This window comes from Macaca nemestrina, chromosome 13, assembly GCF_043159975.1.
Source record: "Macaca nemestrina isolate mMacNem1 chromosome 13, mMacNem.hap1, whole genome shotgun sequence".
NCBI lineage: Eukaryota > Metazoa > Chordata > Mammalia > Primates > Cercopithecidae > Macaca > Macaca nemestrina.
In genome coordinates, this window is record NC_092137.1 from 113,740,761 (window position 1) to 113,766,410 (window position 25,650).

Below are 25,650 nucleotides of genomic sequence, written 5' to 3' on the forward strand. Positions count from 1 at the left end.
AGATGGTCTGCTGAGACCAAAAGGTGGTAGGTTTAACAGATGGAATACCACATATTCAAAGAACTGTGATGCAGTGGTTGTAAAGACAGAAAAACTGTAAGAAAGAAATTAGAGATGGCTAGATACAGTGGCTCATGCCTGTAATTCTAGCACTTTGGGAGGCCGAGGTGGGTGGATCACTTGAGGTCAGGAGTTTGAGACCAGCCTGGCCAACATTGTGAGACCCCATCTCTACAAAAAATCACAAAAATTAGCAGGGTATGGTGGTGGGTGCCTGTTATCCCAGCTACCCAGGAAGCTGAGGCAGTAGAATTGCTTGAACCAGGGAGGCAGAGGTTGCAGTGAGCCAAGATCACGCCACTGCACTCTAGCCTGGGCAACAGAGGGAGACTCTGTCTCCCAAAAAAAAAAAAAAAAAAAAAAAAAAAGAAAGAAAGAAAGAAAGAAAGGAACTAGAGAAAAAAATTTTAAATATCCATTCATACTAAGAAAATTCTCATTACTAGTGAGCCAGGAGAATAATTCCAAACAGACAGGAATCTATATTCATACAATGTCTGTAATCTTCTGTCAATTTTCTTTCCCTATGGTTGGTTTCTTTTGTATGTTTCAGTGGTCTATTCAATGTGCTATTTAGTTCCAGAGAGTTATATCTTAGGGTAGATTGTACCGTTCAGCATTACAAAGTTTTCTACTCCTATGTAATATTTTTTTTTATTCAACTCTGTTGGGTCATAATATTGTAACCCTTTCTACCTCCTATTTACATTTCCCTGGAATATCACTGCCCATCTTTTTCATTTAAGTTTTAGACAATTTTAGGTTTTGTTTTTTTAACCCAATCTGAGATTTTAGTAGATGAGAATACCCAAGTCACATGGGGTTTAACAGCTATTCTGTCTTGTCATTCATCTTATTTAATCTTTATATTTTTTATGCTTCCTTCCTATTTTCTCTCTTTTGCTATAGGAAAAAAAAATTGGGTTTTCTTTTTTATGGCTTTTGAGCTGACAATTTGGACCATATACAGCTTGCTCTCATTTTACCAGTGACAATACATGTGTCTCTGAATAAAATGTTTAAATGTACTCCTATCAACTTCAAAAATAAATATCCAATGAATTCTGACTGACTTATTCAGCTCTCTTTTTCAGCCACAGCAATTATCTGTTCTTCTGTTCTCTACAGTTTAGATCAGCTTCTCTTAGTCTTATTTCTTATCCCTTGTTTGTGCATTCCGTATGATTTTGAAATCTTGACTCTATGGTTTTTTCCCTCTTTCTGCAGTGTCAATTCTGCTTACTGCAGCCACTATGCATTTTTAGCTTTTTATATCATTGGTCTATCCTCAAAATTCTCGCCTCAACAGTTTCTTTTAATCACATCTTCTTGTCTTATCCTATCTCATAGAGCTCTTCCTCACTCAACTGATTTTTAAATGTTCTTGACAGTGTGAAGTAGCTGTGGTAAAATAATTCTTCCATTTTGCTAGGTAAATATCCCTTTGTATTTTCTTCAGCTGTCTCTTCCACACTGTTCCTTTTGCTCCTACAACGGTTTAGCATCTTCTCAAGCAAAAGAGTTGATTATTGAAGACTTGGTTTTTCACTTGATTTAAAATTGCATCTGTCTATAGTCTCCAGAGTTTGTGACATAAGGTGGCGGCTTTCCTACTTTTAACATGATTGAGGTTTAAACATATATAAAAACATTTTCACTGTTGTTCATTTAGAAAAGGTTTAAAAAATTGCCCTAATTTGCTATTTTTCATAAAAAGTCTTTAAGATCTTTTTCAAAGACATTTCTACATATTGCTTAAGAGTATGACATTCTGGAAACTTATAACATTAAATTTACAAAGTTATCACAGCATCAGTATCTGGATATTGAATATGTTTATTAAATGTCCAGAATTATTCCAGCAATGAATTCACACAAAAATATTTACATTCAAAGGAGTCCATTGTTCATTGGTATAATCCATTAAACAAGGTGAGGTTAAGAGTGTGAAAAAAACAGATCTTTACCTAAAAACACCAAGAATTCTTGAAGGGAATTTGCTTTGCCACTGTTAAGAACAATTTGCAGCCAGGTGCAGTGGCTCACACCTGTAATCCCAGCACTTCGGGAGGCCAAGGAGATCACGAGTTCAGGAGTTTGAGACCGGCCTGGCCAACAGAGTGAAACCTTGTCTCTAATAAAAATACAAAAATTAGCCAGGTAAGCTGGTGGGCACTTGTAATCCCAGCTCCTTGGGAGGCTGAGGCAGGAGAATGGCTTGAACCCGGGAGGTGGAGGTTGCAGTGAGCCGAGAGAGCGCCACTGCACACTCCAGCCTGGGTGACAGAGTGAGACTCTCTCAAAAAATTAAAAATAAAAATAAATAAAAATTTAAAAAAGAAAAGAGAAAAGAAAAGAAAGCAGGCAGGGTCCAATGGATGTCTATCAACTAAAAGTTATCCATGCAGGTTCAATCAGAATGTGTCCATTAAGACAAAATGGCATTCCAGCTGTCCTGCCTGTATGCTCAGGATATCAGGAGGAGGAACATCTGATAGGATTACTTTGAGTCAGGTGTCCCAGATTTATTCCGCACTATAGCCAGATCTGCTCAACTATAACCAATGAAAAAGAACTAATTCCTCCTGGGGAAATCAGGATGCTACTATGAAGGGGAAATGGATACTATGTTAAGTAAATAAGGAAATCCACTTATTTAAACAAAATTTACCATTTATGTTAATTCCACAACCTGTTATAAATTAAAACACTTAATATACTTATCAATCAAATAAAATGCATAAACCCTGTTTAACTCCCAATTAAAATAAACCAACTATAAAAAGCTACCATTGGGACAATTCAGAGAAATTTGAACATGAAATAGGTAACAGATGATAAGAAACTACTGTTCCTTCTGTTAGATACGGTGGGGGCAAGGAATCTATTTTTTTTTTTAAAAAAAACCTTTCTGTTAGAGATGCATATTCAAGTACCTATAAGTAAAATAACAGAATGTTTGGGGTTTACATTAAATGACTCTGGGGGGTGGGAGGGGAGAAATAAAAACAAGACTGGGAAAATACTAATAATTGTTGAAGCTGGTTGACAGATCTGTGGAGTTCATTATATTATTCTATTTTTTATATGCTTGGTTTTGCAGAATAAAATTCTAAAAATAAACTACTTTACTAGTTCATTTAACAAATTTGAGCAATTATTATAGACCAGGCTCTGTATTAAGTGTTAACAGAAAAAACTGTAAAGAAATGAGTGATATTAAAATGAGAATGTTGCCATAATGAGATAAGAAAACAAAACATAGTAAAGATGCAATTTTCTTTAAGCTAATAATCCTATCTGACAGAAAGAATGACACAGCAGGTGTTCAGATGTACCCACATGTGCACACACATAGGCACTCATATATGCCTGCACATCAGAACCGTAGAGGAAAGACCTAAATACATGAGAGAGACACTCAGATAACAAGAAAAGAAGTATATGTGGGTTTTTCACTGTTGTAGGCAGCTTCCAAGATGGCTCCCAGTGAATCTGCCGCCTGCTGTTCTGCTCTCTTGCTTACCTTTTCTTCATCAGCCTGAGGGAAGCCAGATGTGCTGAGCTGCCCTAGAGGCACATGTGGCAGGAGCTGAGGGAGGGCTCTGGCCAACAGTCAGCAAGGACCTAGGGCCTTCAGTCTGACAGCCTGCAAGAATCTAAATCCTGCTAATGACAACACTGAGTGAGCCTAGAAGCAGACTCTCCCCACCCACAGTGGAGCCTTGAGATGACTGCAGCCCCGGGCAATACCTGGACTGTTGCCTTACCAGAGACCCTGAGCAAGAGGACCCAGCAAGGGGTGTCTGGAGAACCCTGACCCACATAAACTGTAGAAAACAAATGTCTGTTAGTTCAGCTGCTAAGTTTTAGGATAATTAGTTATGTAGCAATAAATAACTGATACATTCATCATCCTAATTACAACAACGAAGCATAGTACAAGAAAGTTTACTTATCTTGTTTTATAAGGGAAAGAGGGGTGGGAATGACAGTAGCATTTATTATCAAGCCCTTATTAAATAAGACACTTATAAATTGCCAAATAAGGAAAGTGTAAATTTTAACGTAGAGGTATTTTTTGTAATTAAAACAATGAGGAACACACTCAATTCTATCCTTACAAGGACAGGATTAGATCTCAAAGGCAATAGCTTATCCTACCAAAGGGCTTTTCTTTTCCGTTGCTAATAAACTGGGATTCAAAATAAATATATTCAAAAATTATCAGGGGCGGGGGCATAACTAATTTACAGAGCTGTGTAGAGCATCTGATACAAATTCAAGTCAATTATACCATTTGTTTTCCAAAGCGTTTTTTAGCCATTTGTCAAAAAAAATTTATGAAGCCCCTACTAAAGTAGACCAACCAAATGCTGTGATAAATACAGTTATTATAACCTCCAGGAGCATGGGAGATGAAAAAACAAAACAAAACAAAACAAAACAAAAAGATACTTGAGACAGAGACAGGAATGTGTTTACAGTGTAACCAAAATATAAAGGACCAAGCCATTTAATGCCATTGATCACTTCTCTAGCAGACGGTCTAAATCAACAAAGGAATCTTGGCTTGGCAAAAACTAAATGTTTAAGCACTAAGAAAGTGTTCAGTAGTAGAGAATAATTAAGAAGCACCCTATTAACGTTTTGTAGAGATATTTCTCAAAGTAGCATTGCTTTTGCTTTTCCTTATTACAAAAATCACAAATATTATAGAAAGCCAAATTAGCATTCCTGTATTAGCCACATTGATAGAGGATTTATGAATTCATGGGTAAACTTTGTAGTACAGCATGGAAGGGAACTGTCAACTGCTCATAATAATGCTAACACTATTTGCATTTGTGACAGATAAAAAAAATCAGCTACATAAGCATAGCAAAACAGACCATACTGATTCCTGCCAAACTTTCCAGTCCTGTCTCTCACCATTCTCTCACCAAAACCCTATGCTATAACCAATTGTTGCTGACAAAACCCGCTATCACTCAGTACATCTCTATAGCCTTGTGCACCTATTATGTCTTCCTTGAAGAGAATAGCTTTCTGTTTTCATATAACTTCTAATTGCTGCTAAAGACGCTATTTTCCTTTGCTTCCTCGGGGAAGCTGCCCATGACGATCCTCTACCTGGTCAAAAACTCTAGTCTGACTCAGGCGTATCATTTCTGTGCTCTTCTGTACTTACCTCTGTAAATATCACAATACACTATAGATCCCTGATACTCATGGATATATAATCTGAAAAGTTTGGCCATTCATGAGTAAGACTGCCTCTTCCGCCCCAAATTTGGGACACTCAGACATTTGCAATTGTACTGAGGTATTAACACAAAACATGCATACCACAAGACTGGTATGCAAGAGGTAGTCTGCTAGTGAAGGTCTCAGCTGAGAACCCAGGAATAGCTTAAGAAAACTCGCTTCTTTTTCCTTATTGAATCAGTGTTTCTCAAACTTTTTAAACTGTGACCCATAGTAAGATCTACTGTTTATGTCACCACCTAGTATACATTTACATATATAAACAAAATGCAAAAATACTCTGCAGGAAATGCACTTTATTATTATTCTATTATCCTACACCCTTCAAGTTTGCTGTAACCTCTGAAGAGATTTTCTAATTAAGGAAATTAAACTTTGAACAAACAAAAGACCAGGTATAGTGTTTTGTCACTCATTAAGTGATTAAAATTTTTATTATTTTATAAAATAATAAAAAACTTCTCTTGGGCTACCAAGAGAAATCTAACTATTAATATTGTAGGCAGAAGTGAAAAAATGTTAATATTTAAGACAGATAAGCTCTGCGCCAGGATAAACAAAAATCTTTATCAACGTCTTTAGGTATATGTATGCAATCATAAGAATCTAAAGGGGAGTCAGCTAAGTGTTTCAGTTATAGCTGAGCTGTACTTCATGTGGTAAAACACATGCTGTAGTAGTATTCAGGAATCTGGGGATTCAGCCATTTCAGGACCATCCCTTAAGAGTGCTAAGGGTGGATACTGTCTTGTAATTGTTCGACTTTAAATTGTTTACTTCACAGTGCCTGGCAAAGTGCTCAGTAAACATCTGCCATATGGGAGAAAGGGGTTGTTTCAAGACTGGTCAAGGAGATGAAAATTAAAGTAACAAGGAGAAATCATTCTTCATCCATTTTACTAAACCAGTACTTAACAACTAGACCAGATGTTTACTGAAACTTTATTGGTGCAAAGAAAGTAGAAACAAAGCAAAAGTCCATCAATTGTTACATTAACTTTGATATATTCTTATCATGGAATAGTATGCAGCAGTTAAAAATGCTTTTAAAAACATAATAGGGGACCCTGAAAAATTTCTACTTTATAATATACTGCATATGTAGAAGAGAAAAGCAAAAAAGTAAAATGCAATCAAATATGGTCCATTTTTTGTAAAGTACACCTGTGCATGTATGTTTATACACGATTATAAGAACACGAAAAAAGCATAGAATAGATACCAGGAAGGACAGAAAGTTAGCCATCCCCCAATACACACATTAAATGTCAACAATAAAAATACTCTGTATGACACAGTCCCTCTCATAATCATGTGTATACAGCAAAGATATACTCAAAGAGATGCATGAAAAAATAAAAATTTCTAGCACATTTTCCAGTAAGAAAAAAAGTAAAAGGAAATATCCACATGAATAGATAGAATGGATTGGTTGATCTAGGTTCAAATATAAAAGAAAGAACATAAAAAAAGATGGGTTTTTTTTTTTCAATATAGTTTTTAAAGCATGGTGTTTGACTTCCCTGCAATAATTGGTACTGGTTATCACTCTCCCTCCTTGAAACATTCACCTGTTTTCCATGATACCACACTGGCTGGTTTCTCCCCTGCTTGTTTGGTCCCTCATTCTCAATCTCTTGGGGCCTCCTATTTCTTATTTGTCCTTCAGGGCCCTGTCCCTCCGCCTACTTCTCAGTACACTCTCCCTAGGTAATTTAATTTGTTTACAAGGCCTCAATTACCATCTACAAGATAACAGGGCACTTCGAAATCAGTTCTTCTCCTGAGCTATAGACTTGCCTATTTATAGACCTACTGGAAATCCCAGATGCCTAAAACATAATCCCAAACTAAACTCGTTTCTTCCCTCTCAAATCTTTTTCCTCCTCTGAGATCGCATGTCAGTAAATTGGCATCATCAGCCTACCAGCTGTTGACTCCCCACTTCCCTCTGGATTAAACGAAATGTACAAGTTCTGGCCTGCATCTTTCCATAGAGAAAGATTCGGGAAAATTAAGAAGACAGAAACTGCGCAGATTGAAGGCACTTCTAAAAAGTCACTGTCCTCTACAGAACGTGACTTTCTCCATTGTCTGCCAGGCCCCTGCAGGAATCCAATTCCCGTCATTCTTCTCTGGCGCGGCTCTCCTCCTCTCTGGACAACAGGGCAGGGTAGGACTGGACCCAACACCAGACCTAGGGCACCGACCTTTAGCTCAGCCGCCAAATGAAAGAAGAGGTCGCTCCACTTCCACCTGCAGGTAAGTTCCCCTCGCTGCAACCCGCGAAAAAACAAGTAACAATCTCCAGAGCGGCCGCTGCAAGCCAACACCCACCTCCCCACCCCCAACCTCAGATCTCCACTAAATATCTACCCTGCCTGAAGGCACGAGACGCTGGGGGGTGTCCGCGCTGGCTCCACATTCTCGCGCGGCAGAGATAAACCGCTTCCAGTCCTCCCAGACCTTACCTGGGATCTGACATTTGGTTGCAACTCAGCTGCCGCGGTTTTCCAGAGGCTTTGCTTCCGGACGAGGGTACCCCTACCCCAGAGAAGAAACCAGTAGGAAACTGTTCCGCCGTAGGACACACAGGGGGCCGCCATGTTAGCTGTGGGAGATCCAGGGCCGCAGGGGTGACGGGGCGGGGCCTAGAGACGGCGCAGGCGCTAATGGGCGCGGGGCTCCAGAGGCTGTCCTGAGCAAGAGCTTCTAGGGCCTTTGGATCGGGGGGCGTGTCCAGCGACCCGAGACGGCAAGTCGCTGATTGGGTGCATGGAGTGCGCGGGCCGTATCCGACTCCACCCCTGGCTGCTGTCGCCCTCAAGAAGGAGCGCTAGTGGGTAGTTTATCGCGGCCGCTTTCTCTTCACGTCCTGAATTCTGTCTCTTTGGAACTCACTTCCACGCTCTCCTAGTCTCTTTGGCGCTCACTTCCACGTGGCACTTTAGCCAGCCCTTCCCTCCCAGCCCCCTTGCTGCATCTCGAGCGGGCTCTTCCTCCACCTTGGCAGGGCGGCCGGGGCCCCAGATGGATTCCAAGCATTGCTTCCTGTGTGTCTTATCCTAGTAGGGGTTTTCCCCTCCTCTAACTTTCCACGTTCTTCTGGATCCAAGTCAAGACTCTCCTGCAGCAGCTGTCAAACTGGCACTTTCCTGCGTTGTTTCTTAACTGTACAGGATAAACCTTAAACCGGTGAGGTCAAACACTACCTTTCTCGTTTTTGCACGTCCCTCCCTACGCGTTGGTACTAAGCCTTACTTGAAAGCCAATCAGAACTGATCAATTGTTAGAGATGAGTATGTCTTGCTTTCTGAAACTTGCGTGCTCCTGACGGTTAACTCCCAGGGCGCTTTCTACGAAACACATATTAAATGATGTAGTAACACACTTTAAAAGGGTTTACAAACACTTAGATTTGAAGGGTCAGTAAAAGTAAAACACAGAAAATCGGAGATCATATAAAGTTGTCAAGCAAACACCCTGTACTATCACCATCATTTCACGAAACAACTTTTTAACATTAAAAAGGTAGAATGACATAATTTCACAATAAATAAAAATCTTTTAAATGGAATACATTTACTTGTATAAAATGCTCATCCTGTTGTTCTTTCTGTTATTAGCTTTTAGACTAGCAAAAAATATCATGAGAAATTGGCAGAGGTCAGAGGACTAAACTCTGATTTTTTTATCTTGCCCAAATTCCTATACACGGGGTTTGGGGAGTCATGCCCTACAAATCATAAATTCTTATCAGATGGGTTTTACTTAACCCTATATATGGTGACTTACTTTCCAACCTGACTCTGGCATAACATTACGAGACAAGGAAGAAAATCAAAATATTTTACCCCAAAACATGTTTCTTTGCCATATCTTGAAATGGCCCTGCAAAGCTGTCCTTGGAGGGGTGGGATATGCATCCGTAAAGAATCTCTGTTAACATAGCTAGATCTTTTTCTTCCAGACCCTCCCAATCCTAAAGAGATTAACTAAGATCTGAATAGGAAACATTGGTCATCCATTGTCTCTAAGGGCAGCCACTATAAGACTTCTAAAGAACTTTGGTCTCCACAATCTTTATCTTAAACTGAACATTCCCTTTCTATCAGTCCCAGGTCTTTCTGGACCAAACCAATGTATTTCTTAAATGTATTTGATTGATGTCTCATGCCTCCCTAAAATGTATAAAACCAGGCTGTGCCCCAACCACCTTGGGCACATGTTCTCAGGACCTCCTGAGGGCTATGTCACGGGCCATGATCACTCATATTTGACTCAGAATAAGTCTCTTCAAAATATTTTACAGAGTTTGACTCCTTTTGTCAACAGATGGATAAACTAGCATTTGGGAATCAAGACTTTATTTATTTATTTTATTTATTTATTTTTGAGATGGAATTTCGCTGTTGTCGCCCAGGCTGCAGTGCAGTGGTGTGATCTCGGCTCACTGCACCTTCTGCCTCCCGGGTTCAAGCAATTCTCCTGCCTCAGCCTCCTGAGTAGCTGGGATTACAGGTGGCCACCACCACGCCCAGCTAATTTTTGTATTTTTAGTGCAGATGAGGTTTTGCCATGTTGGCCAGGCTGGTCTCGAACTCCTGAACTCAGATGATCCACCCACTTTGGCCTCCCAAAGTGCTGGGATTACAGGCATGAGCCCAGCAGAGAACCAAGACTTTATAGCTCATTAAAATAGATGTCTTTAAACAGCAGTTCCTACACATTGTGAGATTATTTTAAATTTTTTTTAAAATTTTAATTGTGGAAATTTAACCAAGTAAAAAACAGTAAGTATGTGGAAGCAGGATTTATACTATTAAAAAATTATTGATATTAAACCATATAAAAACTAAGTACTAAAATTAAGGTTAGGAGTGGTGGAGATTTTTCCTTTTTCTGAAATTCATGTCGCAGTTCTTTACTAGAATGCTGTCATGCACTGCATTATGCAGTTTTGGTCAACAGTGACCTTCACATAAGACAGTGGTCCCGTAAAATTATAACAGAGCTAAAAAGTTGCTATCTCCTAATGACCTTATATCCATCAAGACATCATAGTAAGGGAGGAGACCACCCCTCATATTGTCTTATGCCCAATTTGTGCCTCCAAAGAAAGAAGAAGTAAAAACTAAAAGGCAGAAATGGAATCCACAGGCAGATAGCCCAGCACTGCACCCTGTGCCTAGTAGTTGAAAATCAACCCCTAACCTAACTGCTTGTATTATCTGTAGATTTCAGACATTGTATGGAAAAGCATCGTGAAAATCCCTGTCCTGTTCTGTTCCGTTCTGATGACTGGTGCATGCAGCCCCCACTCACGTACCCCCTGCTTGCTGAATCGATCATGACCCTCTCACGTGGACCACCTTAGAGTAGTCAGCCCTTAAAAGGGATAGGAATTGCTTACTCGGGGAGCTTGGTTTTCGGAGATGAGTCCGCCAATGCTCCCAGCTGAATAAAGCCCTTTCCTTCTACAGCTCAGTGTCTGAGGGGTTCTTGTCTGCAGCTCGTCCTGCTACAATAGTACAATGCATTGTTTACCCGTTTGTGGTGATGATAGTGTAAACAAATCTATGCACAGCCAGTCCTATTAAAGGACATACAATTATGTACAATACATAATACATGATAATGAACTATGTTACTGGTTTATTTATTTATCAGGCTATACCCTATAGTTTTTATTGTTAATTTGGAGTGTACTCCTTCTACTTATAAAAATAAAAAGTTAGCTGTAAAACAAACTCAGGTAGATCCTTCAGGAGATATTCTAGAAGGCGTTATTGTCATAGGAGCTCCATACGTGTTATTGCTCCTGAAGACCTTCCAGTGGGACACACTGTGGAGGTGGAAGACAGTGACGTTGGTGATCCTGACCCTGTGTAGGATAATGTGTGTATTTGTGTCTTTGTTTTTAACAGACAAGTTTAAGAAGCTAAAAAACAAATTAAAGAATAAAAAAAGCTTATAGAAGAATAAGGGTATAAAGAAAGAAAAGGAATATAAAGAAAGAAAATGTTTTTGTACGCCTGTACAGTGTGCTTATGTTTTAAGCTAAGTGTTATTATAAAAGAGTCAAAAACTTTTAAAATATTAAAAATTTTATGAAGTTAAAAAGTTATAGTAAGCTAAGGTGAATTTCTTATTGAAGAAAGACAATTTTTTAATAAATTTATTGTAGCCTAAGTGTATTGTGTTTGTAAAGTCTACAGTAGTAAACAGCAATGTTCTAGGCCTTCACATTCACTTACCACTCACTCACTGACTCACCCAGAGCAACTTACAGCCTTGCAAGCTCTGTCCATGGTTAGTGTCCTATGCAAATGTACCATTTTTACCTTTTATACAGTATTTTTACTGTACCTTTTCTATGTTTAGATACACATTTACTTACCATTGAGTTACAGTTGCCTACAGTGTTCCAGTAACATGCTGTGCAGATTTGTTTCCTGGGAACAATAGGCTGTACCATACAGCCAAGATGTATAGAAGGCTACACCATTGAGATGTGTGTAACTATACTCAATGATGATTGCACAGTGACGGAATCACCTAACGACACATTTCTCAGAATGCATGATTGCAGATTGTACAGTAAAGCGAATGTAGTACATTTTCCACCTCTAGGGGCAATGCTTGTACTCCTGCATTACATTTCCTGTGTAGCCTTTGAATTTGGGAACAAATGCACTGCTAAATGTTCACATTAGATTCATAATTTGGAGACACAGGAAAGATTGAAATGCACTGATTAATCTTTAAAATATGAAAAAAAAAAGAGGCCGGGCATGGTGGCTCACACCTGTAATCCCAGCACTTTGGGAGGCTGAGGCGGGTAAATCACCTGAGGTCAGGAGTTCAAGACCAGCCTGGGCAGCATGGTGAAACCCCATCTCTACTACAAATACAAAAATTAGCTGGGAGCGGTGGAACACGCTTGTAATCCCAGCTTCTCAGGAGGCTGAGGCAGGAGAATCACTTGAGCCCAGGAGGCAGAGGTTGCAGTGAGCCGAGATTGCGCCATTGCACTCCAGCCTGGGTGACAGAGCGAGACTCTGTCTCGAAAAAAAACAAAAAAGAAAAGAAATGTACTCATGTACTTTACCAAATCGCTAAAGCTTAGATTCTTTTCATTTTGTTCTCACTTTTTGAGCACCTATTGTAGGCATCAGGAATCCTAGGTCCTAAAAATCCAATATAGTGGGGTCATGTCTAATGTGAGGGTTTTGTTCTAAAGTCAGCTTGTTAGATGAACATCAGGAAAATCAAAGTGTTGTACTAACACCAAGTGTTGCTGAGATGTGGGATAGCAGGAACTATTAGATGCTGCTGATAGGAGTGTAAATTGGTACAACTCATGAAATCAACCAGGTAATTAGTAACCTATTCAACTTAAGATGAGCACAGCCAACAATTCATCAATTACATTCCTATATACATGCCCTGCAGAAGGTCTTGCACAGTGCATCAGGAGACATGTATCAGGATGTTCATAGCAACATTTTTATTTTGGTAACAACAAAAATAACCTGTCTGTTGATAGGAGGATGGATGGACAAAAGAGCACCATACAGCAATGAGAATGAATGAACTTTAATTATACATATGAATATGGTTGAGTTTCACCAGTACAGCAAAAACTAGGAAGTCACATACGCATAGCCACAGTAGGATTCCATTTACAAAAAATAGGCAAAAGTAAGCAAGATATTGTTTAAGGGTTTATCCCTACATAGTAAAACTGTAAAGAAAAGCAAGACAATGAAAACACAAAATTCAGGATAGTAAATACCTCTGGGAGGAGGAAGAATGCCTTCAGAAGGGTACAGGAGGTGCCAATGTTTTTTATCTTTAGATGACTGGTGGATAAATAGGTGTGCAACTTACCATTATTCTTGAAATGCTACATACTTGTTTTATATACTTCTGACGAGAAGAGTTGATTTTCACCTTCCATCTCTCTCTGACTCACTCTGAAAGGTATGGCAGGCTGTGGCACCAGTGTAAATTGGCACAATTGTAATTTCTTTCTCCTGTGTTCCACATACCTCATTTCCTTATTCCTGTCTCCTTTACCACCTCTTCCCCATCCTCCTCCCCTCTTCCTACCTAGTGAGCATAGCTAAATGATATAGTCCTCAAAAAATTGATGTGCCCCTGCTCTGCCCTGCATTACAGGATTCCTGGAAAGCATCCCTGGAGCTGCAGAACTTTGTGGATCTATACAAAAATCTAAGCCTGGAAAAAAATACAAAGACTTAATGGTTTCCACAGACAAGTGAGATCTTTCACTCCCCAAACTCCTTCCTCCAGCCCCTCACACCCACCATTCTACTTTCTGTCTCTATGAGTTTCACTGTTTTATGTGCCTTTTATAAGTGGAATCATATCCAATATTTGTCCTTTTGTATCTGACTTGTTTCACTTTGCATAATTTTTTTTCATTTTGCCATTTTTTTCCAACTTTTATTTAGATCTGGGGGTACATGTGCAGGTTTGATATATGGATATATTATGTGATGCTGAGGCCTGAGGTATGAATAATCCTATCACCCAGGCACTGAGCATAGTTCCTAATAGGTAATTTTTCAGTCCTTACCCCCTTTCCTCTTTCCTCCCTCTAGTAGTCCCCGGTGTCTATTGTTCCCAACTTTATGTCCGTGTGTACTCAATGTTTAGCTTCTACTTATAGGTGAGAACATGAAGTATTTGGTTTTCTGTTTCTCTGTTAGTTCACTTAGGATAATGGCTTCCAGCTGCATCCATGATGCTGCAAAGGACTTGATTTTGTTCCTCTTTTATGGCTGCATAGTATTCCATGGTGTACATGTACCACATTTTCTTTAGCCCTCCACTGTTGGCAGGTGTCCAGATTGACTCCATGTCTTTGCTATTGTAAAAAGTACTGCAATTAACATACTGTCTTTTTGGTAGAATGATTTCTTTTCGTTTTGATATATACCCAGTAATGGGAGTACTGGGTCACATTATAGTTCTATTTTTAGTTCTTTGAGAAATCTCTAAACTGCTTTCCACAGTGGCTAAACAAATTTACATTCCCACCAACAGGGTATAAGCATTCCCTTTTCTCTGCAGCCTCACCAACATCTGTTATTTTTTTGAGTTTTTTTTTTTAATAATAGCCATTCTGACTGGCACGAGATGGTATCTCATTGTCGTTTTGATTTGCATTTCTCTGATGATTAGTGATGTTGAGCATTTTTTCACATTTTTGTTGACCAGTTGTATGTCTTCCTCTGGGAAGTGGCTGTTATGCTTTTGCCCGCTTTTTGATGTGGTTATTTGTTTTTTGCTTGATGAATTATGTTTCTTATAGATTTTGGATATTAGTCCTTTGTCAGGTGCAGTTTGTGAAAATTTTTCCCATTCTGTAAGTTGTCTGTTCACTCTGTTGTTAGTTTATTTTGCTGTACAGAAACTCTTTAGTTTATTTAGGTCCTATTTGTCAATTTTTGCTTTGGTGCAATTGCTTTTGAGGACTTAGAGATAAATTCTTAGCTGACGCCGATGTCCAAAATGGTATTTTCTAGGTTTTCTTTTAGGATTTTTATAGTTTGAGGTCTTACACTTAAATCGTTAATCCATCTTGAGTTAATTTTTGTATATGGTGAAAGGTAGGAGTCCAATTTGATTCTTTTGCATATGGCTAGCCAGTTATCCCAGCACCAGTTCTTGAAGAGGGATTCCTTTCTCCATTGCTTATTTTTGTCGGCTTTGTTGAAGATTAGATAGTTGTAGGTGTGTGGTTTTATTTCTGGGTTCTCTATTTTGTTCCATCGGTCTATGTGTCTGCTTTAGTACCAGTACTATGCTGTTTTGGTTACTGTAGCCTTGTAGTATAGTTTGAAGTCAGGTAATGTGCTGCCTCCAGCTTTGTTATTTTTAGCACAATGTATTCAAGGTTCATCCATGTTGTAGCATTTGTCAGAATTTTCTTCCTTTTGAAGCCTGAGTAATATTCCATTGTATAGATATACACATTTGTCTACTTATTCATCCATCGATAGTCACTGGGGTTGTTTCTACCTTTTGGCTATTGCGAATTATGCTGTTATGAACATAGATGTACAAATATCTGTTCAAGCCCCTGCTTTCTGTTCTGTGGGGTATATACCTAGAAATGGAATTTCAGAATTCTTGTTTTTAATATGGCCAGATTTTTAAACTTAATCCTCACAGCCAGATACCCACAAAAGATAGCTTGAGTGGTATTTAAATCTACGACTTGAAAAGTCTCTAATTATCTAGACCAGGGGTCCCCAACCCCTGGGCCGTGGACCAGTACTGGTCCATGGCCTGTTAGGAACCGGGCCACACAGAAGGGGGCCAGTGGCAGGTGAGCCAGCATTACTGCCTGAGCTTTGCCTCCTGTCAGATCAGTGGCGGCATTAGATTCTCATGGGAGTGAGAACCCTATTGTGAACTGTACATGCGAGGGACCTGTGTTGCATGCTCCTTGTGAGAATCTAACTAATGCCTGATCTGAAGTGGAACAGTTTCATCCTGAAACCATCCCCCAAACCCCAGTGGTGGAAAAATTGTCTTCCATGAAACCAGTTCCTAGTGCCCAAAAGGTTGGAAACCGCTGATCTAGACCACTCCCAGCTAAATAAATATATATGGGGTAAGAAAACAAGTAATGTAAATTTCACTGAAATTTAAAAATGCTTATTAGAGGAAATTTTAGTACATAATTGCTATATATTAAGCTTCTATACTATTCAAAATGGAAACTGTCCTAGCCCACAAGTAAATCTATCCCAAGATGCGTATATTTTACCATATTAATTGAATCTTAATACATAACAAATAGAGCAAGTATCTTCTTTGATTTTTTTTCACTGTGTTCGGTATGGACCAAATCCATACACATGTGCAGCTCTTTAGCTATGAGCTGTCAATTATGTTTGCTATAAAAGATGCAACACTTAGGGAGTTGTCAGTCAATGCTGTTGTGATGCTTGAAGCCTCATTTCTCCAAGTTTAGCTGTCAAAAATAAAACAAATTTACATGAGACCTAAAGGTAGATTGATCGCACCGCTTGCTGTGCATTGAAAATGTCTTCGAAAGTCCCCAGGTTCAGAGACAATATGCTTAAGGTCAGTGTTTCTTTGGCCATGTTTGTAATTATTTTACATAGACTTTGTTATCATTATTTTTTAAAGTGGAGGCCAGGCACAGTAGTGTGCATCTGTAGTTCCAGCTACTTAAGAAGGCTTGACTCCAGGGGTTTGAAAGCAGCCTGGGCAACATAGTGGGATCCCATCTCAAAAAACAAACAAACAAAAAGCCCCCTAAAAGTGCATGTAGACAATGAAAGTAGTTGTTGTGAAATGGTGATGGGATTGTAGTGCCTCCTCTATTTGAAATAATAGTGTGTAGACAATTTCTATGGTGTTATGGACATCTCTTTCACACATGGATTTGGAGTCAATGTAGGACTACTCTGTGATGAACAGAGTAGAGGTAAAGAAAGTCTAGCAAAAGAGAACTAAATGACCACAATTATAGACTGGATTTATTCAGGATACTGGGACTTTCTGAATGAAAGAAATGAATGTGAATAAGGAACATAACTAAAATCAATAAAATCATGAAGGGCGTAGTGAAAATAAATAAGACTTAATCAAATTTCAGAAACTAGAACCAAAGTGAAGCTGCTTCAAGCATAAAAGAGAGGAAGTACCACTTTACACAGCAGGGAGGCAACTTAAAAATCACATTGTCCCTAAGAAGTGGATGCAGCCTGAAAATATAAGCAGAAGATGGTGATTCAGAACCCAAAAATGAGAAACATTCTGAAGTGGGTAATTTTCATTCTTTTTTTTTTTTTTTTTTTTTGAGATGGGAGTCTCGCTTTCGTTGCCCAGGCTGGAGTAATGGCATGATCTCGGCTCACTGCAACCTCCACCTTCCAGGTTTCAGTAATTCTCTTGCCTCAGCCTCCCAAGTAGCTGGGGTTATAGGCGCTCACCACTATACGCAGCTAATTTTTGTATTTGTAGTAGAGATTGGGTTTCACCATGTTGGCCAGGCTGGTCTCAAACTCCTCACCTCAGGTGATCTGCCCACCTTGGCCTCCAAAAGTGCTGGAATTACAGGTGTGAGCCACTGCACCCAGCCAATTCAATTTTCATTCTTAATCTTTTTTTAAAATTAATTAATTTATTTTTATTTTTAGATGGAGCCTTGCTCCCTCACCCAGGCTGGAGTGCAGTGGTGCAATCTCAGCTCACTGCCACCTCCACCTCCAGGGTTCAAGCAATTCTCCTGCTTCAGCCTCCCGAGTAGCTGGAATTACAGGCACATGCCACCACGCCCAGCTAATTTTTTTTTTTTTTTTTTTTTTTGCATTTTCAGTAGAGAAGGGGTTTCACCATGTTGGCCAGGCTGGTCTCAAACTCCCGTCCTTAGGTGATCCACCTGCCTTGTTCTCCCAAAGTGTCGGGATTACAGGCATGAGTCACCATGCCTGGCTTCATTCTTGATCTTTTGAGGAAGCAAAGGTAAGAGTGACATATCTCTTGTGTGTCTATCAGAGAAAGAGTATTGATTGAAATGGACCATGGGATGCAATTCTAAGAAATACAACAGAGAATAACATAAATTATACGTATATGTGCATATATGTATAATTTATACATAAACAACACACATTATATATAACATTAAAAATTTTAAAGAACATTATGTAACATTCGATGGCTAGGGATGGTGGCTCACGCCTTCATCCCAGCAATTTGGGAGGCCGAGGCAGGTGGATCACCTGAGGTCAGGAGTTCAAGACCAGTCTGGCCAACAAAGTGAAACACCGTCTCTACTAAAAATACAAACTTAGCTGGTGTGGTGGTGCATTCCTGTAATCCCAGCTACTTAGGAGGCTGAGGCAGGAGAATCACTTGAATCTGGGAGGTGGAGGTTGCAGTGAGCCGAGATTGCGACATTGAACTCCAATATGGTCAACAAGAGTGAAACTCAGTCTCAAAAAAAAAAAAAAAGAAAGAAAGAAAGAAAAAATTCAATGGCATTAATTGAGTACTGTACTGAGTACCTTAAAGGTTTTATCTCTGTTAGTCATAATACCATCCCTGTGAGGAAGGTACTGTTAGTATCCTCGCATTAGACATAATGAAGCTGAAGCGTCTCCTAGTCCTAGCACCTCATCCTCGCCTTTATCCATGTCATCTGCCCTCTGTAGCCCTTCTCTTTAGGGACCCAGCTTACTTGTCCTCCTACTTCAGCACTCAAGCCCCACTGGTTAACTCTGCCTGCTGTTCTCACAGTTATCACCTATGCCATCTCCTGTGTAAGGACATGAGATTCTATTTGTCTAGGTTGCTCTTTAGAAGTGAAAAATCTGGCAACCCTTCAGCTATGGTTTCTATGGCCTGAACAGTGTTGGGGGTGTGTGTGAAATTTAAACGTGGGTGCTATGATTGATCACACAACGTCCCTTCACCATGTCCCCAGCACCCGTGGTGTTCCCACATTAACAAGACAGCCTTGCATTCTACAGTGCCTATCATGAGTTCAATACATGCACACTTGGCAGATGCAAGCATGAACCCCAGAATTGTTCAGGCTTTGCCTACTCCATGAGGGATTGGAGTGCTGGGGCTAAAAGACCCCCAGGATTCTTCCAGGAAGGTCAATTGGGAGACTGGATATTTCACAATTTGGAGACGTGGACGATCCTGCCCAGCATTCCTGCTGACTTTGCTGCCCTGCTGGAAAGTAGAAATTTGGTACTTTAGGAATTAAAGTAAGAATTTAATCTATACAAAGGTGATTTTATCTCTATCAACCAATATTTAGTGACACATGCTTTGCAAGGCTCTGTTGTCAAGAACCATCTAGGTGTTAAGATGATACCTGCCTTTGAGAGGCTTATTAGCTTATAGAAAAAGAAAAGATGTTTACATGAATATGATAATTCTAGGAAGACCATGATAGAGTCAAGAAAAAATTGCAAAGTAAGTTGGGAGTTCAAGAAGGAAAACATTACTTCCTGCCAAATGGTTCAAGATGGTTTTATTTCCTAAATGTTTTATAGAGTTGCAAATCAAAATAAAGAAACTGTCTAATTCGTTTTTTTACTCTTATGCAGAACCACTTCTAAATGCTCTCTGAGAGCAATTAACTCATCCCATTTTATAGTACCTACAAAGTAGAATCTTCTGTCTCAATTTATCAAATCATATGATTAACAATTATTCTTCAGTAACCTTAAATGATTCTTAAGCATTTGCATGCCACCTTTCTTATTTCCACTGGAGAAACATTCTTGGCCCATTTTCCAAGTGTTTTCCAAAATCAAGTATCATATCTGATATTTAAAATTGTGTCCAATTTCAATGAGCATATCACAGCCTAGTGTGTGATTAAACTATCTCATCTCTTTATGAACAGAGTTTGCTGTGATTAAATTGTAAACACCTGCATGATGTTATTTTGACTTTAGACTCAAAGGAACATTTTATCCTGGGAAATACAGACTTCCTGAAACAAGCATATCAGTTTTCCAACCAACCTATTAGCATTACATTCTTAATGACCTTTGAAGCTTAGAAACATTTGTGTTTATATGGCAAATCCATGTTTTCCTGTCATCTAAATTATGTGTCCAGCACTATTTAGATATAGATTGCTGACCTCAGGGCATGCACTTGTCAAATATTCATATTCTCAGTAACTTCTTATCCAGTCGGCGAAGTGTTTCTTTATGTTGTCAAAATTAGAGTTCACTGTAGAAATTCAACAAACTCGTGCAGTTTATAGCAGGGAAGTTAAAACTGATAGGACAAATTAGCATAACTTCTAGATTTATATGTGTATACATTTGGCTCATTATTGGAAAGAGAGAATGTTAAAAAAGCAGTGGAATTGCAGCTTTTGCCATCTTTTGTTTCTTGTGTGTGCTGTAATCACACAAAAAATCATCAGTATTTTAGATGCACACCATCCTAGCAACAGAGAGAGATTCCCACTAAACAGTAGGCACAAGCATTGGCTCAGAAACAGCACATCCATTGTGGTCAGTTGCAGGCAATGGAAGGAGCTCTAACTGGTTTCAGTGAAAGGAATTTATACCAGGTATTAACCATACAAAATTATAGTAAGGGAAGCTGGGTCATGCCTTAGCTGAACTTTGGGAACACCTCTAGTCCCTGAAATGACACGGCCTCTGCCATGAACTGCACCAGCCAAGGGATATCTTATTCTCTGCCCACCTATTCCTACTTAATTCAGTTCCAAATCCAAGTCTCGTGTGAGTGTCTCTGTCAGTAGAAACTAAATCAAGTCTAGAACTCTAGCTCACAAGAGTCTTTAACTTCTCATCATTAAGTGTATAGTAGGAAAGTTTTTTTTTTTAACTGTTTTACTCATTGCTGTAATTCCTAACAGTTTTCCAAACAGTACCCAGTGCCTAGAACCTGGGACATAAATGTTTTTGAAGGAGTGAATTGGAATGGATGTTGAGCAAGCTAATCCACAGTTTTTGTAACAACCGCTTAATGAGGATATTGCAGAGGGGTCTTAAATGTCTACTAGATGGTTTCGATGAGAGGAATTTGAGGTCATTCTCAAATGCTTTGAGGGCAGGATCCATGTCTGTTTTGTTTATATTGTATTCCCAATCCAAAACATGCCTGGCATATACAAGGCAATCAATAAACACTTGGTAGAATGAATGACTGTGTAACACGTAAGTTTCCTTTTTCTCCTATATTCTTCCATTTTTTTGGTGTCATATAGACATTTATGACAAAATATATTTGTATTATATTTTGTCATTATTTTCAGTGGCAAAAACTGCAATGACTTTTGCATAAACCAAATATTATCTTTTATAATTTTATCATTGAGTTTCCTCTTTCTAATTTGAGGATGTGTACACATTGAGAATTTATATGTTTTTGTGCACTTTCTCTATACCGACAGCTAACTTTATTTTGGTGCTTAGTTAACTCAGGGAAGGACTGGCTGTTACAGGGACTGTGTGTGGTTGTCTAATGGGTTCATGTCTATTTTTACTGCACAGAAAATTATCATTGAATATTTTTACCCTCACAGAAGATGTCTTCCTTTTAACCTTAGAAAATGGTACCTTAGCAGCACACCAACATGGCACAAGTATACATATGTAACAAACCTGCACGTTATGCACATGTACCCTAGAACTTAAAGTATAATAATAATTAAAAAATAGCATTTTTTAAAAAAAAAGAAGAAAAATTAACATCATTTACTGTGAAGAAAGTAAATTTTTAAAAGTCATGTTTATAAAATAATACTTTCATAGCTTATATATTAAATGTCATATTTTAAATGGATTTTGTAATCAATAAAATGATGTCATATCCAATCAAAACGAAAGGAAAAAAAAAAAGAAAATGGTATCTTAGCTCTCGAAGGAAGGCAAACGCAGCATGATTAATTGGATTACAATGGTCATAATGACAGTTTTCGAAGGAGCAAGTGCTTGATTCAGCTTTGTTTCTGAGATATCGGGCTTAACAAGGAGAAGTGCCAGTTGTTTGGCACGTGGTCCCTTATGACCATATTCACAATAGGAGTTTTTTCCTACATATTTTTTACTTATAAAGAACAACCGATTTTTTTCCTTTCCTAAAAAAAAATTCATTGGTGTTTTATTTTCTGTTCAGATATGTGTAGAAACCTCCATTTTATTTTGCATGCAGACCCAGCATCTGTGTATTTCTATAAACGAAGTATTACAATGATTATTTAATTGAAATATCCAAAGTTCAGCACCTTTAAGAATTAAAGTGAATTTCTTGCACATTACACACAGCTCCATGTTTTATTTTACAGGCTTCTACTGTGTAAGATTTTTTGTCAAAATTAGATTTATAACTAAGAACTAAATTCATACTTTTATTATTCAATAATTTATGTTTTTCATAGTTTACCTTGAGTCTCACAATGACCTAATTATATTTAAAACATACCAGAAACTGTTAAGTTTGGATACACTGGCTTGCATGTTTTAAACACTAAAAACAATGGAAAGGTGTTATTTTAACATCAAAAAAGAGAAAAAGTGCTACCTATTCATATTGTGAAAATTAAATACTTCAAAAGAAAACAAAAATGTTATCTAGATTGGTCGAGAAAACAGAATAACTTCTTAAATTTCTTAGATGTTCTTAATTTCTTCACACACACACACACACACACACACACACACACAGAGGGAGACAGAGAGACAGAGAGAGAAAAAAAATCTAAAATACTCTCAATAATATGAGAAAATCTTTTAAAAGTTTTTGAAATAATTTCATCACCACAAACACTAATTTGCCCTAAGGATTGGTATCCACATTTCATGGAATGTTCCTTTGGCCAGATGGATCAAGTTTATTCTTCAAATTCAGAATAAGAGTGAGTGAATGAGGATTTAGAAAAAAAACAATTTGCTGAGATATTCCTTCTATCATTTCCTTGCCATTTTCCTTGCTTGGCTTATTATCCTCTCCACATAAACCATTTCTCCCTCAGCTTGATAGTGATGTCTCTTTAATTTTATCTTTTTAAAAAATTGTGGTAAAATATACGAAACATAAAATCTCCCATTTTACCTGTCTTGAAGTGCACATTTAGTACTATTAAGCACTTTCATATTGTTGTGCAACCATTATCACCTTCCAAGAGTTCCTCCTGGAACTCTTTTTATTTTACAAAACTGAAACTCTGAGCCCATTAAACAAAAATTCACCATTCCCCCATTCCTCTCAGTCCTTGGCAACTATCATTCTACTTTGTGTCTCTTTCAGTTTGACGACTCAAGGAAACTTATACAAGTGAAATCAGATAGTAGTTGTATTTTTGTGACTGGCTTAGTTTGCTTAGCTTGATTCCTCAAGGTCCATCCATGTTGTAGCATGTATCAGAATTTCCTTCTTTTTTTGGGCTGAATAATATTCCATTGTATGGATATGCCATATATTTTTTATCCATTCATCTATTGAAGGACTCTTGGGTCATTTCCACATTTGGGCTATTGTGAATAATGCTGCTATGTGGTTACTATTTGCATCAAAAATATTTTTCCAGCCTTTCACTTTCAACCTATTTGTGTCTCTAGAGTTAAAGTGAGTCTCTTATAAAAAGCATATAGTTGGATTGTTTTATTTTTCTGTATTCTGCTAATCTCTGTCTTTTGACTGGAGATCAATTTAATTTAATCCATTTACATTCAAAGTAGTTACTGATAAGGAGGGACTTCTGTCATTTTTCTTTGTTCTCTTTATTTTTATTTTTATTTTTTTTGAGACAAAGTCTTACTCTGTTACCTAGGCTGGACTGCAGTGATATGATCTCAGCTCACCGAAACCTCTGCCTCCCAGGTTAAAGCGATTCTCCTGCCTCAGCCTCCTGAGTAGCTGGCATTACAGGGACCTGCCACCGCACCTGGTTAATTTTTGTATTTTTTAGTAGAGACAGGGTTTCACCATGTTGGCCAGGCTGGACTTGAACTCCTGACCTCAAGTGATCCACCTGCCTTGGCCTCCCAAAGTGCTGGGATTACAGGCGTGAGCCACTGCACCCAACCTGTTTTCTATATGTCTTATAGATTCTTTGGTTCCTCATTTCCCAGATTGCTGTCTTTTTTGTTTTTAATTGATTTTTTTGTAGTGAAACATTTTAATTGTCCTCTCATTTTGTTTTGTGTGTGTATTCTATAGATATTTTCCTTACGGTTACCATGTAGATTACATTTAACATCCTATAGTTATAATCCACTTGTTTGAATTTATACCAGGTTAGCTTCAATAACAAATAAAGCTCTTCTCCTTTAACTGCTCAGTCCCTACCCTTTTATAGTGATTGATATAACAAATTACATCTTTGTACGTTATGTGTTCAAAAACACAAACCGATAATTGTGTTGTTATGCATTAGCCTCTTAAATTATTTAGAAAACAAAGTGTGGAGTTACAAATCAAAGTTACAATTACACTAACTTTTATACTAATAATTTTTAAATATGTATGAGTCCCTTAAATCATGTACAAAAACAAAAAGTAGAGTTACAAACTGGTGTTACAACACTAGCTTTTATAATTGCCCACGTATTTACCTTCACTGACATCTTTATTTCTCCATACAGCTTTGAGATCCTGTCTGGTGTCCTTTATTTCAACCCGCAGTAGTCCTTATAGCAGTTCTTGAAGGGCAGGTCTAGTGATTACAAACTCCTCACTTTTGTTTATCTGGAAATCTCTTACTTTCTCCTACATTTTTGAAGGACATTTTTGCTAAAGATAGGATTCTGTTGGCAATCTTTCTTTCAGCCCTTTGAATATATCAGCCCACTGACTTCTGGCCTCTGAAGTTTCCAATGAGAAATCTGCTGACCATCTTATTGAGGATACTTATATTTGACAAATTGCTTCTCTTTTGCTGCTTTCAGGATTCTCTTTGCCTTTGGCTTTCTACAATTTGATTATAGTTTGCCTTGGTGTGGGTCTCTGTTCATCTATTTGGAGTTTGTCAAGCTTCTTGAATATTTATTTTCATGTCTAAATATAATATTTATATTCATGTCACCTTTAGGAAGAGTTCATCCGTTATTTCTTTGAATAATTTCTCTGCCACATTCTCTTCTTCTTTTAGTCTCCCACAATACATATATTGGTCTGCTAGATGCCCCACAGGACCCTTAGAATCTGTTCAGTTTTCATGAATCTTTTTTTTCCTGTTGCTCAGACTCAATAATTTCAATTGCGCCACCTTCAGGTTCACTTATTCTTTCTTCCTCTTGCTCAAATCTGCCTTTGAATCCCAAGGGAATTCTTTTTTTTTTTTTTTTTTTTTTGACAAGGTCTTGCTCAGTCGCTCAGGCTAGAGTGCAGTGGTGCAATCCCAGCTCTCTGCAACCTCCGCCTCCCGGGTTCAAGTGAGTCTCCTGCCTGCCTCAGCCTCCTAAGTAGCTGGAATTACAGGCATGAGCTACCATGCCTGGCTAATCTTTTGTATTTTTAGTAGAGACAGGGTCTCACCATGTTGCCTAGGCTGGTCTCGAACTCCTGAGCTTGGGCAATACGCCCACCTTGGCCTCCCAAAGTGCTGGGATTACAGGCATGAGCCACTGAGCCCACCTCCTAGTGAATTTTTCTTTTTTCTTTTTCATTTATTTATTTATTTATTTATTTGAGACAGAATCTCACTCTGTCACCCAGGCTGGAGTGCAGTGATGTGATCTTGGCTCACTGTAACCTCCTGTTTCATATTTCAAAACAATAAAATATTCTCCATGTAAATCTCTG

The 25,650-nt window shown here is 38.4% G+C and overlaps 1 protein-coding gene and 1 long non-coding RNA gene across 2 annotated transcripts in view; one reads left to right on the forward strand and one right to left on the reverse strand.

The window, feature by feature from the left end:
• Nucleotides 1-7,969, reverse strand: part of LOC105490156 (mitochondrial ribosomal protein S9) — a 56,153-nt gene extending 48,184 nt beyond the window's left edge. Inside the window, exon 1 of the mRNA XM_011755523.3 lies at nt 7,800-7,969. Coding sequence (XP_011753825.1) covers nt 7,800-7,934 — 135 coding nt within the window. The 5' untranslated portion in view covers nt 7,935-7,969. The remainder of the gene's footprint in view (nt 1-7,799) is intronic.
• The window catches only part of LOC105490159 (uncharacterized), a 158,470-nt gene continuing 140,127 nt past the window's right edge, over nt 7,308-25,650 (forward strand). The window contains exon 1 of the long non-coding RNA XR_011612076.1: nt 7,308-7,590. This is a non-coding gene — a long non-coding RNA (uncharacterized lncRNA). The remainder of the gene's footprint in view (nt 7,591-25,650) is intronic.